The following is a 19,513-nucleotide window of genomic DNA, read 5'->3' as shown; positions in this document are numbered from 1 at the left end:
GTACAAGGAGGCCCTCACAAACATTGCAAGAAGCTTCAAGACTGTTGCAGTTCAGATGCCCCCCCCCCCAAAAGGTCACCACAACCAGCACTGTAGTGCTTAGTATAAAATCGGCAGAAGTTCCAACTTATGAAGTCAAGTTTCTGAAGCTCTGGTGATTCTTCTTTTCTTTATTTTTTTTTTAAATCAAATCAGTGTAACAAATTATTGCTGATTATTAGCAAAACTCATATACATCAGTATGAATCAAGTATGTGCTTCAGTAAGATAATCAACAATGGCAAATAAAAATCATTCTAAGAAAGCTTGTTTCATTCCTCTTATTAAAAGCATACCCTTTTAGTAAATAGAAACTAGTTAAGAACTGACCATGCTTTCTTCACTTAGGGCTTAACTCCCATTCATAAACTGGTTGAAAATGAAACCAGTTTTCCTGATTTTAGTGCCTTCCTCCACTTTGGCCGTACCTATTTAAGCTATTCCAGTTAGGGTTAGGGTTTCTCTCTCTGCTCCCTACTGTAGTAGATCCTCCCAACCCTGGAAGGAGATAGACTCAAACATGGAAGGGTGGGGATCCAATGTTCATTGTTTTTTCTTGAGGTTGGGGAAAACAAATGCATCCTGTGGTCTTTAGTACTTTTTTCTAACAAAAAGGTGAAGCAAATAAATTAAATTTTCCCTATTACAATGAATAGCTTTCTGGTTACTTAAATCAGGCCATAATGCATTGTTGTGCACAGTAACTCTTATCATTATGGTGGGATAATGAAATCGTGGAATAATGAATGATCAAGAGAGAGAAAAACAGAATTTGGCACCATATAGAAACATAATATAGAAGGAAGTGAATTAAAATTTAATTCTGTAAGACTAACAATAAACTTAGTTTCAAAAACTCTTTTTCAGGCTTTTTTCTGAACTAGATCATTTGGAATAGTCACAGTTCTTGGCTTGGATACTTAACTCCCTACTTCTAGTCACTGGCACCTCTAGATGAAAAAAATGTCCTTACATCTACAACCTCTGTTTCAGAATGTTCATTGAAGTAGCTGATTTCATTGAGGCAGTCAAACTGTGTAGCAATTCCTCTGATTATTATATCCCCTGTTTTGCAGTGTTCATATGGGAACCGGAAGGGGTCACTCATACAGCAGATTTTTTTGTGCTTTGAATTTAGTAAGGACAGGATGGGGCAGTTGTGAAAGGAAAAGCTGCAGCAGAAATACCTTTTCCATGCCATGCATTGTTTTAAGGCACTGTCCAGAGCTGTGTCTATTTCTTGACTTTTCTTGTTTTGCCAGTGTTCAATCTGCATTAGGCTATCCACATTTTTAATAAAAGAATTTTTCTTTGGATGTCTCTAAATGTATGCATTCTCCCTAAATACATATTATGGTTGCATTATTTCAAAAAATAAAAAATAAAATAATAACATAAAACATAAAACATAAAACATAAAACATAAAACACAATACAATACAATACAATACAATACAATACAATAGCTATGCTTTTTGAACACAGAACTGCAATATAAAAGTCAGGGTGCTTCATCCAAATAAGCAGATTATTATCAAAATGTTAGGCTGAAAAAAGCAAATTAGATTACAAAATTTTAGATCAAGATAAATTCTCAAATTACTCATCAGATACAGCAATACTCAATTTTTCTGATAAAGTAATATATCAGATGGACTTCATTTTGCTTGTATTCTAGCCTTTATTTATTTATTTATTTTACTTTTAAGTGCACCATAATATTTTATATAAACTTTCAGATATTGCAACTGAAGGTATTCACTGGCTTGAGAAAATGTGCACGGGACTGTCAGAGGAAGGGTAAAATGTATTCATTTGATATAATTACAGTGTTCCAAGTCATGTTCTCAGGAAATGGTGCAATGTGTCATGTTTTATTATCTGCAACATTAGAAACAAATACCAATTATTAAGGAAAATCCATAAATAGTTTATTTGCATATTTTATATTTTTTCTTCATTTCATAATATCTTAAAGGAGGCTGTGGTAAATTAAACTTTCTAAATGCTAAATATAGAGCTCTTAATTTTTTCTTAGCTGTTAGAATATTAAACAAAATTATTTTTTTCTTTTATTATACATGATCTAAAATCTTAAGTGGAGTAATTTAAAAATGTAACTAAATAATTATTTAAATGTTCTGCCCAAGAAATCCTGCAATATAAATTGCCTGCTTGAAGAAGATCCGGAAAATAATGTCAGACAAACATCTTTATCATTAGTTAACAAACTTAAAATTATAGGTTGATGATTATTTTCTGATCTAAAGCTGACATTAAATAATCTTACCAAGGAAATTGAATTAGACAATGTTAAACAATAATTTATCACGCTTGCTTCCCACCCACAAGTAAACGTGAATTCACCAGGATGATCATGTACCATTATACCATTTAAAATTATTAGATGTAAGTTATTACAAAGTCTGATTAAACAAGAACCAACATAATTGATGTTCTGATCTTTAGCCTGTCTGTCATACAATCTACTTCCCCAAGGTTTGGCAGATAAATAAGGGAACCTGGCTACCAATGCTTCATTATTAGGACCAATTCTGGTGTTTAAATCACTCAGAATCACAAAATGTGTATGGGGAATTTTAAGACCAGATTGTATATATATTGTTCCAATTCTGTCCAAATATGTTTAATTTGGAATCGTGTTTCAACTGGTGAAAGATAAATATTTATAATTATTAAATCAAAATGCTTTAATTTTAATTGGATTGTAATAGCATATTTTTCATAAAGCTCTACTAAGGTTGTTTATGCTTTAAAGCACTTGAGAAAAGGATTGCTAAGCCTGCATTGTTATGCCCTTTTTTGGAAGTTCTAGAAGCCTTTACAACAAATGGAATAAAGCCCTGAAGATAAAAATGATTGTGCACCCAAGTTTCCTGTAACAGAATAATATCAAAATAACTTAAATATTGAGTGAAAGAAATATCATTACACTTATTAACCTAACCAGCAATATTCCAGGAAATTATTTTCAAAGTGAAGTGTTTAGGGCTATATTCTGAAATAGTCCATTTTCAACATCAATGTGATTTAATATTCCCTCCTTGTCAAAAATAGCACAATGATTCCTACTTCTAGAATTACACACTGGTGAATTTTGGATGGACTTGGGGTACCTTATGAAGGCCACTGGATTGTCTGGGTTACCACCTAATTCATTGTCCTCCATGTATCTCATTTGTTGCCAATTTGAATCAGACTCGGTATTAGATCTATTCTGCAACTTTGTTTCTCTTGTTGTACCATTTGCTTCCATGTCAGGGGCAAGCATTACATTATTAGGTTTTGTTGCTTGATTTGCCTGGTTTATTATTTTCCCTGATGAATTGATTGGCTGGTCTTTATGTTTGCAGGGTTGATGTTTACTTGGCTGTATTTTGTAAAAACAAGATACTATGACAGATTTTTTAAATATATGGAATCCTTGAGACTGAATATACTATCTGCCATTTCTATTGCTTTAAATGTAAAAATTGATTTTGCTTTAAAATAGTTAAAATAGGTACTCAACCTTACTAATCATATTTATAGTAATTGATGGAATTAAGTGTTGGATCAAGTGAACAAAATGCAATTTCCATTCCAATTGAAATAATATTCATTTAGGTTGTGGGTAATTTTTGAAGGCCAATTTTTTGGGCACAGGGTTAGGATTCCAGGGTATATTAAACAGCTCAGTAATGACATTCTTACATTTACCACATTTGGGGTTAACCATGTTTGGATCTTCTGGCACTAAAGGGCATAAAGATTGCTTTGCATCAACAGTTATTTGAGTTTGACAAACAGTTGATTTTCTCTTCTTCTGACAAGGTTCAACTATCATTAAATTGGAGCTTATACTGTTATTATATTTATGATCTATGATTGAAGCCCTCTTTGATTTCTTGTTTAACTACTTAGGAGTTTATCTTTTTCTTTTTATTATTTCATCTCTTTTGTTCAGTTCTGGCCTCAGCAAAATAATGTAGCATTTGGGGAAAAAGATGCAAGCCAGCAGCCCAATGCTGGAAGCCAAGATAGAGAAGATCTCCACAGTTACCATATATTTTCCCTTGGTGCTCAGGTATGTAGGAATAAAGGATAACCAAACACTGCAAAAGGCCAACATGCTGAAGGTGATGAACTTGGCTTCATTAAAACTGTCAGGTAATGTCCTAGCCTGGAAAGCCACAAGGAAGCTGACAAAAGCCAGGAATCCCATGTAGCCCAGGACACAATAGAACAGAGCAGCCCAGCCTTCATTACACTCCAACACAATTTCCTCAGCCATTGAGTGCATATCCAAATCAGGAAATGGGGGAGAAGTAGCCAGCCAGATAAGACATATCCCTGCTTGAATAGAAGAGCAGCAAAGAATTATAGCATTGGCTAGTTTTTTCCCCATCCACTTTCTCATTCCAGATCCTGGTTGGGTGGCCAGGAAAGCCACAATCACAGTAACATTTTTTGCCAGCACACATGAAACAGCCACAGAAAAGATGATTCCAAAAGCCATTTGCCGGAAAAGACAAGTCAAATTCTGAGGTTGGCCAATGAAGAGCAATGAAGACAGGAAGCAGAGCAGAAGGAAGACAAGGAGGGTGTAAGTGAGGCTCCTGTTATTGGCTTTGACAATAGGAGTGTTGCGATACTTTATAAAAATCCATAATATCCAAACTGTGATGGAAAAAAAGAAAGATGCAGAAATAGCTAAGCCCATCCCCAAAGGCTCCTCATAAGACAAGAAGGAAAACACCTTAGGAATGCATTGATTTTGTTCCTTGTTTGGATAATGATCTTCTTGGCAGGTGTTGCAGGAATCCACGTCTATAGGAAAGAATAATTGAACTGTCAGAACAGATTTACATGTTCCATTTTTCAGCTGCAGACTATCTGCCAAGGTATGTTCTTGATACTCTTTGAGGGAATCAGACTCTTAACTGATATGATTATCCATGTGTGTTGAAGCCATAACAAATTTAATGATACCCCGTTTCCCCCTCCAAATGTTGCTCACAGTACTACTTTGCCCACAGAGCCTGGAGGAATGGGAATATTTTAAAAGCACTTAGATATCTGGTGATACCTTCAATTGGGAAGTTAAGAATTAAGATAAGAATTCTAAGAGACCCCAGCAAAATGTACTGAAGCAAAATTCCAGAATAAAGTGAATGATATTCAGAACAATGGAATGTGATAGTTCTCAATGAATTGTTCAGATACTATTTAAACATATGCCAGTGTAAACAGACAATTTAAGGATGAAGGAAAGTGTCACTGTTTTCTCATTTCTCTTTTATCAGAACTGATGTATGCAGAAGGCTTGATAATACCATGGACTATAAATATTATACCTGTCTGGGGAGAAACCTTTCCTTCTGGACATGGAACACAATCATAGCAGCAAAATGGCTTCTCTTCCTTTTTTTTCTTATGACAACCAGGAGGACAGATGGGATTGCAGAGAGAAAGGGGCATTACCTGTATGAGTGGGATGAAGATAATACCACTGAGAAATAAATAATTTTTATTTATTGATGTTTGGTTTTAAAGAAAATAAATATGGCATCTCATCATATGAAAACACCACTTTTCTGAATGTTGTTTGTTTGGATTTGAGAAGAATTGAATTTTTGGAGGCATTATGTTTTCTAATGTGCTTTCCATCAGCTTATGTATCCAATACAGTCATCACAGCTACATGTAGCAATTTAGAGTACACTCTGTGAATTTTGTAAAACAATCAATATTAATTTAAATTGCCAATGGATCCACTATTTGTATGGCTGCTATAAATCTTACTCAAACCTGGTGATTTTCATTAGGTAGGATTAGTTAGCTGATAAACATGCAAAGAATTGTATAATAAGGTCCCCTTAAAAAGAATGGAAAATCTTTTATAAATGAATGATTGATTCTAAAAATGGCAAGAAATTCCCACCTGATTAAAGTTGCTGGGCCAGATGATAGAATCCCCATTGACACTGAATTCTGTGCCTTGACCCAACCAAGGATTCATTTTTCCAACTTTTCTTCTAACAAAGGATTTATTAGGAAAAGTTATTACATTTGTAATATCAAACCCAACAGTAAATTCTCCATGCTCATTCAAGTGAATGATTTCTCCAACAGTGTTGTTAAATGAGAAGTTCTTTAGTATATGATGGAGGTGAGAAGACAAAATTGATGACTTTTTTAGAATACTAACTCCAATATATTCAGCAGATTTTTACTTATTGCTCAGTTATTTACAGCATAATTCTTGACATGCTTATTTAAAGGTTGCATGCCACTCTGCTCCATAATGGTTAAAACAAGATATATTAATTTAATAATAAATAAATAAATAAAAATCCAATATTATTAGATTATAAGAATTAACTAGTTGTTTAAATATATGGTCTAGATTCTCTTGAGCTGAATGCAAGTCCTGATGACTACATGGAGATATGGGTTCTCTTGGCAATAATATGGACTTTGCTTGGGAAAATGGAATTTGTAAAGGTTAGAAGTTCTGTTTGTGTTCTCTGTATATTAATTATCCAAGTGAGAGTGTCAAAAGTGCAATAATTGTTGTACGCCACCCAGAGTCACCTTGTGTGAGATGGGCAGCTATATAAATATGATAAATAATAAATAAATAAAATAATAAGAAAAATCCCATTGATTTACAATGTACTTAGTACATTGTCTGTGGGTATTGTCCATGGGCATATTTACATTGTCCATGGGTACATATGGGTCCATGGGTACACTGTCCTTGGGTATATATACCCATTGTCCATAGGTATATAGACAGAACAAGTTGTCACCATAATTCTTTTCAAACAGAGCTGTAAATATAATGCTGCTCTTGTTCTTGAGGAGCATATAATTAAATCTGGTAAAATCTTCTTGGCCATTTACCTAAGGTCAAGTGTGTATTTTTCTGCTCACTTTGAAGGTGACTACTTTAATTTTCCAACATTGTACAGTACATTTATTTGTATACAAGTTCAAGATAAAAATAATAATGAACAGCACTGAAGACTATTGTGGAGGAATTGCATGTCAATACATTCTTCAGAATATTAAAACAGGATACATATCACTGATAACATACAATCTTTGCAGTCTCATCTTAACAATAACTTTCAAGGACAATTACCTGTAATGGCTTCTTAATTTAGACCTGTTCATAGGTTTTTAACAGGTATTACCTGCCATGGCTGTAGAATTCCATCTTCTATTCGTCTTCCGGCAAATGTTTTTCTGAGTGCTGAAACACTGGAATCAATGATATGTATAGAATTTGCCAAGGCATAGACTGCATTGTAAATACTGTAACTGTGACCAGTCATGCTTATTTCAAAGAAAGGCCCTGGTAAGCTTTCTAACCTCTCTTTCCCAGTGCAGCTGCTCTGAATGTTCCCCTCAGTATCAGAGTTTAGCAAGGAACAGCCAAATGCCTGCTCCCAGAATGTCTGGATGAAGCCATCTCTCTTAGCCAGGTGAGGATTTAAGCTCTGAAGAAAAGGCTGGAATCCTGGTATCTCATGTGAGTGGGGTGTGAAGGCTAAAGCACCATGGAAGATTTCTATATCCAAATCCTTATGTAAGACCAGTGCTGCAAAATCCAACTGTGCTGCCATAATCCATACTTTACCAAATAGTTTTTCATTTTTAGAATCTCCTGCATTCAGCACAATCATCAAAGATAACATAGTCCTAGTTTCTCCATGGACAACAATAGTATTAGCCTCACTCTTTAAAATATCTAGTAATATTTTATGCCATTTTATTTGTGCATTTGCATAGTCCTTGAAAAAAACTAATACGGAAATCCTTGCAATGAAGGCAGGACAGATGCCATTTTGAGAAAGCATTGGGAGCAGGTTCTTCAAAAAAAGTTCTCCACCATCATCATCAAAGATCATTAGGCATATCCATTTCCATCTGAAATGCAGAAGCAACTGGACAATTCCCTTGTACTGATGAATTTCATTTGGAACCAGCTGGTATAGAGAAACAAACTGGGACTGATCCCTCATCCTGGGAGCAAAATCACCATAGCTGAACTGGGATTGAGGAAAAAAGTGAAACTCTTTTATGAACAAATTAGAAAGTCAGGTGATATATCTATATTGTTGTATTTTGGAACCTTAAGATTTCTTTTTTAAATGGTTCCCTTCTCAGTAAAGTTTGCAAAATAATTTAAGTTCTCCTTATTCAAGTACCCAAGAAGATCTTGAAACACATATGTTAAGTTTTCATAGATGATTTACTCACACATATAAGTAATATGTAATAAAAGTATAGCTTGCAATGTGAGAATCACTATAGGAAATTATTTAAATAATTCAAATTCATCAATCGGCTGCTATATGATTCTATGATTATTTAAATATGCATTTGTTATACATTGCTTTGACTATCACTCCTGTCACATTTTTGTGAGGCCTATATATTTCAAGCTCTTGGCAGCCAATTTCTACCAAAAATGTTTTTTTTTTTTTTTTTCAATTTCCTTTCACAAGATTTATTGAAAGGGAATGGAATAAGTTTACAGAAATTTCAGCAACTCTACTGCTTTCACTTTGGAATCCAATTTACCTATCAGCTTATTAAATTGGAAACATTTCAACAATTTTACTCATGGCTTCTCTGTGAAGCAGTGAGAAGGAGATTCATTTCCATAAAAGCTGAGGAATGTGCAGGTGAATGGGATATACATCTATCTCAGAATCTGAACTTACCATTACAATTTATAGAGAAATGACTAAGGAAAGTAGATTGCTTTATATTTTTTGTAATGAATTAGGATATTATTATTATTATTGTTATTTATGTAAACATGAGTGCTTGTTAACGTATTTTTTATGAAGAAACTTTCATTCAATCCACTTTATGAAAGGCAAGTAAAAGAAAAACATGGTGATAAATCTAAAAAACTGACATTCCACTTTCCCTTTATACCTGAGGTAACTTATAGACGTTCAAAATGGCAGCCAAATGGCAGGAGGTATCTGTGCCCAGTCCCCCGATAACTGCTATCAGGGTGCTCTGATTACTGCACTTATAATTAGGAATTAATGTATGCGCTGCTGAGAAAAAATCTAGGGCGATGTGATAGTATCTCCTTGCATTAAAATAGCTTTCTGAGATGTGGAATCCCAAGGAGATATTAGGCAAGAACTGTTGATTTTCATTTATCTCAGTTGCAGCAAATACCAAGGCTAGAACATGCTGGTAATTCTTTGTCACAACTCTGCAAAGGAGAAGGGAGGGAAGAAATTCCCAGTATTAGCAATTAACGAAATGGGATAGTGCTATGAACTGTCTTTTATCTTCAAGTTGTCTTAATTCACTGCACGTAATACTACTGATTATGTCTAGAAGATTTAAACATGATATATGAGATGTTTGAAATAGAACAGAATATAAATAATAAGTTCAAATAAAATGAATAGGTAAAACCTTTCACCAGTGACCATACAGATAAGAAAGATATTTACCAAGAAGGTGGGAAGGGAAATGAAATCTTCTGGAGACATTATTATACTAAAAAGTTAAAGAGTCCATATGTTGGAACTATACTACATAAAGTAATCCTATGAGAATCTGAAGCTAAAGAAATACGACTGCAATTAAGAGTATTATTTTGATGGAGAGTTTATAATGTAGTAATGTATATTGCAAGCGAAAGACATGACACTAGAAAAAAGACGGGGATGGAACAAGAAATGCTACAAATAGTAAGAGAAGGGAGTGAAGAATGTAAGAACAAAAAAGGAAAAAATCAAGAAAATTTAAAATTCAATGCAGAATGTAATTTTAATGTTTATTGACTGAATCACAGAATTCTAGTGATGGAAGAGGGCTCCAGGAGACTAAATTAAAGGATGTCCAACAGACAGATGTCTAGTCTCTACTTGAAAACATCCAGTGAAGCCCATCACCTATCTAAGTGATCAACTACATGACTGGGAGTATAAATAAAAATGAATTTACCACTCTTAAAGATTAATTCATCTTTTTATTGTGTAAAATTTGTTGGTTCAGAAAGCTTCTATTCCAACAGATCCACAGAATTAATGAATATATATACACATGCCAGCACACACATGGACATATACATACAGAGAGTGAAAGAGAGAGAGAGAGAGAGCGCACTCATTGTATCTTTCAGAATACATGATTAAACAGGTTTATGCATTCTAAAAGTGGAAAATTGAACTTTTAAATTAATAAGCCAACAACTGATTAACTAAGATTTGGGGAATACTGTGCAAATAATACTAAAAATAACTGATTCATTTTAAACAATATTCATCTATAGGAGAAGGAAGAAGGAGAAACATAGGGATTCTTGCTGTTGTGAAGAAAGCCGAAATTTTGGAGGTTTCCTCTCTTAACAGAGAGACAGAGAGAGAGAGACACAGAGAGAGATTTACAAGATGTGGTATTCACATACGTATGTGCTAAAGGGGAACAATCTTCTGTGCAGGCATCATGTATTAGAGAAATACACAGAGAGAAGGTTTTCTGAATTTTTAGAGCTTGTGCATAGACTTTTGGTCCTTGAGAGTGAGTGTTGGGGAGATCCTTTAGTAGCTGGAAAAGCTGAGTTTGGTCACCATGTTCCTTTGCTTCCTGAACCAAGGTTCTCTTGGAGCTGGGGACTGAGTCCAGATCAAAGGATAAACACTGATCTGATTCTAAATCCATGTGATCAGGGGGAGTTAAAGAGCTCTTCCATGCTGTGGAACCCAATTGAGCCTTGTTGCTTCAGGGAATCAGGGAGGCTGCACTTGCCGACTCTAAGAAGGCAATGCACTGGAGGATTTTGGATCAGCTTCTGCAAGGCTCACCTAACTCCATGGGGCTATACCACCAGTGGAGGACCCTAACAGGTCAGTGCCTCCATGAAGATGACACTGGTTGGGGTGAATTCCAATTGAGGAAGGGTTGTGGCTTCAGAAGGGACAAAGAGTTTTCTCTATGGGTTGAGCAAAAAGGGTGACAAGTGAGGGGTAAAGCTTAGGCTTGGCTGTCAAATTCTGGATTTTTTCTGAGTGACTTCAGCTGGAAGTCAGTATGAAAAGAAGAGAACAGCAGAGCAAGAGCAAGCTCAAACTAGTCAGAGAGATGGGTTTTTCTTTCTCATTTTAAAAGGGTTTTCTGTTCTGGAGCAAAAGTATTACTAGTCCAGATAATCCTATTATCTTGTAAGAAAATGGGGAGAAAGAAACAAACAAGTAATAAAAACTATTTCAAGACCACGGTTAACAAAGAAGTTTCATGGAAAAGCAGATATGTCACTGACAAGTGTATGGCTATTGCCCAGCTTAACAAAAGGAATGCTTTAACAATTTATATTGTTAAAGCATTTATAATTTATAATGCTTTAACAAATATATTGAGATAATTCAATATATAGAAATATAAATAAGACATACATACATTGGGGAGTCAACATCAGGAGTAGGATATTGATTAAAAGAAAACTGATCTATAAATACTATCATTTGAGAGCTGGTCCCACCAATCACAAAGTCACCAGGTCTGAAAAATTTATGAGGAATATAGATCCTGTTCTGAGTGGCACATATAGCAACAGTATGTTCCCGGAATTCAATGCATGGCATCTGCAAGAGAGAAAAGAGTAACATTTTCAGCCACCACATTTTGCTTTTTAGATCCTTCTAGGTGCATCTTCCTGACTTTGCAGTTACAATTATATCAGATGTTCTGCTTGTCCATCCTGAAAGGCATCTGACCAAATTCTTGTAATATTTTAAGCTCTTGCCATGCTCTCTTCCCCTCTAAAAAATAATAAAATAAAATAAGGAAATGATCAAGAATTGGAATGAAGGAATCCTGACTGAATTCTAGTTCTCAGTATTGACAAAGGCTTTTAAATACATTTTTAGCAACTTTATTATTATGTTGCAGTTTCAGCACATCCTCATGAGGGATTGATGAAAAGTGGATGGAGAAGGGCGGGGGGAGAACGGTGAGTCATTCATAAGGTCCTGAGGGACTTTTGTGGGAATTATGGGATATAAATGGAATATGAAAAGGTATATGATTCGTGCCTCCCTAGAAATTTGGCCTAAGTGACATTTTCCCTAGGATATATCACAGTGAAAAAACATACTCCTACTACAAACTACTACTACTAGTAGTAGTTAATTACATTGTAGGAAAGGTGTCCTGATTTTCAGTTGCAAAGCTACTTAATGAAAAAAAGTCCTTTGTTAAGATTTTATTTGTTTAATGTGGAAGTACCTGTTTTTAATTCAGGAATTCTTTTTATTGCTTAGCTTGGGGATACAGTAGAGACCCCTGCCCCCCCCCCCCCAATTGTTTAGGGCAAAGATGGAAGCTTTTAGACTGGGCACATGTATTTTCCAATGGTGGCCATATTTAGCTTAACCAAATCTTACAGAACACCAGGATGCTGAACGCATTGAACTTGGCATCATTAAAACTATCTGGTGGCTTTCTAGCAAGGTTAACCACAAAGAAGCTCTCAAAAGTCAGGAAGCTCATCTAGGAGGAGTCAAAGCTCCCTCAGTACACTCCAGCTCAATTTCTTCATCCACCGAGTACATGCCAACATCTGAGAATTGGGATAGGATACCAGCCATACTATGCACATGCTAAGCCAACTCTCTCAGCCACACTCATTTCAGTGAAAGGCCCAGGAAGGCTTTCAAACCTCTTTTCTCCAGTGCAGCTTTCTGAATGTCCCAATCAACCCTCTTGTTTGGAAACAAGCAGTCAAATATCTGTTCTCAGAATATCTGGGCAAAGCAATCTTATTTAGCCAGATGGAGCTTTAAGTTTAGAAAGAAATGTGGAATTTCTGGCACCTCATGTGGATAGGGTATGAGAGTTAAGCACCTTGCAAGATTTCAGTGTCCAAATCCTTATGAAAGGCCAATCTTTCCAAATCCAACTATGCTGCCATAAACTATATTTTACCAAACAGTTTCTCATCATGAGATCCACTAGTGTTCAGTATAGTCATCAAAAGTAGCACAATTGTAGTTTCTCCATGGACAACAATAGCATTTGCCTTAACATCTAGTCATGTTTTGTGCCATTTTTCTTTAATGCTGGAAATCTTCGCAGTGAAGGCAGGACAGATGTCATTTTGAAAAAATATTGGGAGCAGGTTCTTCCAGAAAAGTTTTCTGTAACACATCCAGGAACTTTAGGCATACCCATTTCTATTTGAAAGGCAGATGAGAGGAATATCATGTTATTGTGCTGAAAAATCCGCATCTTCATCCTGTGAATTCTTTCTAGGAACCAGCAGAGGGAGACAAGTGGGCAAGATGGGGGACAGAGATTTACACACATGTTCAAAAGTTTGTATTGTTGCTGGTCTGACCTCCTCTCTTTGAACCCAACTATCTGAAACATTCTGTTTCTCTAGGGCTTTCTGTTTGTATCATACAAAACTGGCCATTCTGGGGAAGATCTTCTAATTTTCTGGAACTTAGTCTTCTGTACTAGAAATAATTATTTCTAGTACAGAAATATGAAAATAATTATTGTGAGCCACCTAGAGTCACCTGTTGGAGGAGATGGTTGGCGTACAAATTTAATAATCAATCAATTAATTAATTAATCCACGATGTTTGGGATGTGGCCTAACCCATAAACAGGCCTATTTCATCCATAGCATCATGTTTTGAACACCACGAACCATATTTTACTTGGAAGTTTAACAACTAGAAAACTTCCAAATCACAACTGGAATGGCTAGATTGAGGTGATCCAGAGAATAAATGTTCTGGAGTTTTCTAGAAGCTCCATTCCTGAGTAAAAAAGGAATGAGTAAATCATTCTGTTGTTGGAAATGCAATAAGAACAATGGTTCATTAAACTACATTTGTCCAAATACTGTTGCTTCTGGGTGGAAGTAATTGCATATATTAATTTGACTGTAGGACGAAGTTTAATATTTTGGGATACCCATATTCTTTTGAACTACATACCTATTGCATGGAATAGAAATGGATTTTTGTGTCCATGTTTCCAAAGTGTTTTCAATACTGAAGAACTAATGTTTTAGGAATTACAAATGTATGGACTCAATTAAAGAAATGGATTGAAGAATTGGATTTTTGGATTAAAGTGGATTAATGATTAATGTTGGATTAAAGAAATAATGGATTAAAGAAATGGATGGAGTAAAGAAATAATGTGCAAGTTGCTTACAGATGTGGATTATGTATGGATGATTATGATAAAATATGGTCATTTTTTACTGAAAGTGTTATGTAAAGTTTATATACATTATGTTAAGCCCTTTTACCTATAATGTTGTAATTGTTTCTCAACTTTGTTTCTTTATCTTTTCTTTTTCTATTGTTTTTTTAATGAAATAAATAAAGGCAAATTATAAAATTGAAAAATTAAATTCCTCTACAGTACTAAAGAATAGATTAAACATTTGTAAACTAGACAAATGGGGCACCCAGATGTAGATTCCAGAAAAATGACAGATTTTGAATGACAAACTCCATTTTCCTTCCTTGTAAAATTTGGGGTAAGAGTTGAGAATCAGATGGACCAGTCTTAAAATTAATCATAATAAAAATTCTCTAAGAAGGCAAGAAATGATTTATTTCTTGATTTCAAAATAGATTTGAGCACTGTAAATGAAATATATTTCCTTTTTATTTCTGATAGAAGAGTCATACCATGGGAAGATCTCTGATGCTTAGTCCATAAGTTTTAATTTAGATTTAAATTTAATTTAGATAGACAGGGATGTTAACAGCCATTTAAACAGAGAAACATTTATTTCTTCTGACAAGCATCTTCATAAACATATTCTTCTTCCCCTCAGGCTGCAATATTGATATGCTAAGTGGAAATCATTTAATGATCTCACATATCTGTCAATGATACAAAAGAGTTAATGGAATAATTATATGCCTTGATCATTTTATCTTTATTAAATAATCTCTTTTATTCAGTTCTGGCCTCAGACTAATTATGTAGCATTTGGGGAAGAAGATGCAACCCAGCACTGGAAGCTAAGATAGAGAAGAACTCTTCTACAGCTATGTATTTCCCTTTTGTATGTACATACAAAATGGGGCGGGGGGACTTAAACAAACCCTACAGAACACTGGCATGCTGAAAGTGATGAAGTTGCCTTCATTAAAATTATCTGGCAACTTTCAGGCAAGGAAAGCCACAATGCAGTTCACAAAACCAAGAAGCCCATGTAATTCAGGACATGGTAAAAGATTATCATGACCCCTCATTACATTCCAGCACTATTTTTTCATTGACTGCCTCCATGTCAACATCAGGAAATGGGGGAGAGGTACACCATGCAGATGCCTGCTTGGACAGAAGAGCAGAGAAGAACAATGGAGCTAGCCACTTTTTCCCACCCATTTTCTCAAGTTGCTTTCTGGCTTGGTGGCTAGGAAAGCTAGAACTACAATGATGGTCTTTGCTAGTGCACAAGAAATAGCCTCTGAGAAAATTGTCACAAATATAATGTGATGGAGGAGACACTTTAGTTTCTCTGGTCAGCCCATTAACAACAAAGCACAAGGAAAACAGAGCAGAAGAAAAGTCAGGAATCTATAAGTGAGGAGCTGGTTATTGGCTTTAACAATGGGAGTGTAATGGAGTTGGGGTTTCCTGGTGGTCTCCCATCCAAGCTGTAATTATATAGCCTTTTTGAGATCAGTTAAGGTCAGCTAGGTGATGCCCCCCTACTGGTTCTTTGTAAAACAATAATAACAACAAAAATCAAAATACTGAAATGTTGCAGTATGCTGCTACATACAAACATACTTACATTGAGCAATTGGGGCATAAAATCACCTAACCAACATTTCACTTTAAAGAATGTTAAACAGAGTTCACAAACTGAAAAGTGGAGTGAGGGAAGAATTCCTGCCTGCAGGCAGAGCTTCACTGCTAAAATGGAATGAGAGAAATAAATCAGCTCAACTGCCAAACATACAATGTAGCATGAGAGCACAGAAGTCTGGAGCCAACTCTGGAACAGGGCAACACACTGATCTGGAAAAGATGCTTTAAAAAAAGTTGCAAAGACAAGAACTTAGGAGGAGAAAATATTTTCAGCCATTAATTACTTCATAAACTTAATGGACTCTGAAACTTATCAGGACTCCAAATATTTTTGTGTGTGTATCTACGTACCCACAAAAAAGGGGGTGGAGGTTATTCTACCTTGGGCAGTGGTCATCTTCAAAACCTAATGCCAGTCTCTCAAAATCTGAACCTGCAATTTTAGTACAGAAAAATGGACAGATGTTTTTCCTTCTTATCCCATCCCCTCCATCCCACACACATTTTGAACACTGTGTTTTATTCTGACATCTAACAGTCCATGTGATGAGTTTCATTTCCATTTTATTTTTATATTGAAAACACTCATTCAAACATCTTGTCTACATCACATCTGTTAATTATTATCGTACCTCCCCACTCTTGACATTTATAAAAATGTGTGAATAGAAGTCAGAAGTTTCATAAGGAAAAAAAAAGTGGGAGGAGATCTTTAATTTTTCCATTTTATTAGGTGATCTTTTTTGTTCAGTTCTGGCCTCAACACAATTATGTAACATTTTGGGAATAAGATGCAACTCAGGAGCCCAGCACTGGAAGCTAAGATAGAGAAGATCTCCACAGCAATGGGGTATTTCCCCTTAGTGCTCAGGTAGATTGGAAAAAAGGACAGCCAAACAGAGCAAAACACCAGCATGTTGAAAGTGATGAATTTGGCTTCATTAAAAGTGTCTGGTAATTTTCTAGCCTTGAAAGCCACAATGAAGTTCACAAAAGCCAGGAAATCCATATAGCCTAGGACACTGTAAAGCATTGCTACAGATCCCTCATTACATTCAAGTATAATCTCATCAGCCACTGACTTCATATCAATATCTGGAAAAGGTGGAGAAGTAGCCAGCCAGCCAATACAGATACCTATTTGAACAGAAGAACAGATAAAAATAATTGAATTGGTCAGGCCTTTCCCCACCCATTTCCTCATCCAAGATCCTGGCTTGGTGGCCATGAAAGCAAGAACTATAGTGATGGTTTTTGTTAGCACACAAGATAATGCCACTGAGAACATGATACTGAATGCAGGTTGATGGATAAGACATATAATCTTCTGAGGGCGGCCAGTGAATAGCAATGTGCTAAGAAAACAGAGCAGGAGGTTGATTAGGAGAATATAGGTGAGAATCCAGTTGTTGGCTTTGACGATGGGGGTCTTGATGCTTCACAAACATTTGCAGCACCAAAGCTGTTAGCAAAGAAAAGGAAAAAGCAACAATGGCTAAGATGAATCCTAGTGATTCTCCATAAGATAAAAAAGTTATAATCTTTGGAATGCACTGATTTTGTTCCTTATTTGGAAAATGATCTTCTTGGCAGCTATTGCAGGAATCCATATCTGAGGGGAGAAAAACAGAGAGAGGGATAGAAATACATTTTCAGAGTTAATTCAAGTGTTTTAATTGGCACTTGCAGCCATCTTTTCCTTGTGGCGACAAAAATCAATCATTCAACAGCAGCCTCTTTATTCATGATAAAAGTTCAAACACAAATTGTTAGAATGTTCAGCAATAACAACAGCTTGTCCCACCCAAGGCATTAGTTTGAATAATTTGTTGCTGCCTTTCCAGAGCAACTACACCGAAGTTGGTTACTCCAGGTGTTTTAGTTCACATCCAAATGCAACAGAATGAGATAAAATTTATTCAGGTAATCCAGCAGTGAAGGGCTACTGTATTTCAAATGCAAATCCTTAGAGAAAGAGCAGTATAATCAGTTGTGATTTATTATTTCAATTTCCCCAGATTCACCTTGTCTAGGAAAACTGTAAAGTATTTACCTTTTAAAAATGTAGGTGGATAAACATTATATCTACTCTTAAAGCACTCTCTTTGCAGCTTTGTAAAGGTGAGTAGAAGGGTTAAATAGCTTTCTGGTTCTCAAGTGGAATTTTTAATCTTCATTTTGGTGTTCTATGTCTTTGATTCTTTCAAGAAAATCTGTTTAAACTGGTCATTTCCTAGAGAGGTAAGGAACTCTGCCAAACTCTGTTACTTCTTTTCAGTATGTACTTTTTTCCTTGATAAATGTTTATATGCCAAAACTAATGGGACTAAACTTGAAAGAAAAAGCTGGAACTGAGTCCAATAACCAACTGTCTGTTTCCAAGCCTTCACTTTTATTTTAGATTTCCAGTCTCTAGTCTAAATACAGCATTGAGTACACATCTAGGAAGAGAAAGAATATACTTCAAAAATTTGGTCTGCACCATCATAATTTCATCTGTGTTTATGTAAGTGTCCACATGCACTCCATAAAGACTCATACCAATCAGTTGGCAACTACTAGCCCCTGACATACTTATTCCTTCTCTTCTGAATTGTTTTAATTATAGGAAACAGAGTGATATTAAACTTAAACAAGAGGTTGTAGATTTGGGAATAGGGAGGCAATTTAAGCACTGCTTCAGGTTTTTTTGTGCGTGTGTGTTAATGTTATACCTCTGCTTTCTATAAGTTGCTTTTTGCAGGATTTTGATGATAATGAAGTTGGAGGAAAAATTATGAGAGTTTGGAAGTAGGGACAATATTAAAAACCAAAACCAAAACACAACTCTATTCCTATTTCATAGATCTTTTCATCAGGTCAACACATGTAGCTATTCTTTAGAATCAGATATTCTGTGAAGAGTGAATTTAATAAAGTTCAGTTATAAATGCAAGGACAACATTCATCTGCACATCAGGCAAATAAAAAGATGCAAAATACTGTAGGTTTGATGGCAACCTACAGCTCTTTCCTCTGCTATTTTATTAATCTTCCCTTGCTGCAGTACCTGTTCTCTGTGGCAGCTACCTCAGACTGACCTCAGGAAACCCTTTGGCCTTGAAAATTTTCACATTATCAGGTCTGACTAACACTGAACCATTAATCTGTTCTATTGGTAATCGTTAGTACCTTTCAAAATTCTTTAAGAATTTGCTTAACTCAGGTTTTTTTTAAGGGGAAATCTCTGGCCATCTTTAAAATTAAAAAAAAAAAAACCTGAGGAAAAATGGTAAAGCGCAATTTTAACTACATTTATGGCCTAGCCTCACCTATTTTGAATCATCAACACACAGCTCATGGGACCATAGTTTTCCCCCAGCCAGCAACCCTCTCCCAAGTATCTGAATGAATGAAAAATATATATAGCAGGAGACTTGCCAGCACATCTAAAAGTTGTGAAACTCAAGTCAGTTCTCACTCAATGTTCACATGTTGCTCTATTGCTAACTGTCAGAAGGACATGGTGATCTGCCAACTAAATTCAAAGTGTGTTCAAGAGCAAATAAATCTGTATTAAAAATAAACTTAAAAGAGCAATTTGAAATCAGTATTTTTGCTTTAAAATTCGTTAATATATTTCTCAAATTAATAA

General features: G+C 35.4%; 1 protein-coding gene across 1 annotated transcript; it reads right to left on the bottom strand.

The window, feature by feature from the left end:
- Positions 1-3,967: 3,967 nt before the first annotated feature.
- Positions 3,968-8,072, bottom strand: LOC103051610 (vomeronasal type-2 receptor 26-like). Its single transcript, XM_088142499.1, has 4 exons — positions 7,242-8,072; positions 5,984-6,232; positions 5,397-5,523; positions 3,968-4,869 (listed from the first exon to the last, which is right to left on the bottom strand). The coding sequence occupies exons 1-4, from the start codon at positions 8,070-8,072 to the stop codon at positions 3,968-3,970; spliced, it is 2,109 nt and encodes a 702-aa protein (XP_087998625.1).
- Between the last annotated feature and the right edge of the window lie 11,441 nt (positions 8,073-19,513).

The sequence above is a fragment of the Python bivittatus genome, unplaced genomic scaffold (assembly GCF_059951505.1).
Source record: "Python bivittatus isolate LINGU-HERP-01145 unplaced genomic scaffold, Pbiv_v1 ctg000440_np1212, whole genome shotgun sequence".
Lineage (NCBI taxonomy): Eukaryota > Metazoa > Chordata > Lepidosauria > Squamata > Pythonidae > Python > Python bivittatus.
Note: the sequence above shows the minus strand (reverse complement) of the source record. Positions and strands in the feature narration are given on the sequence as shown.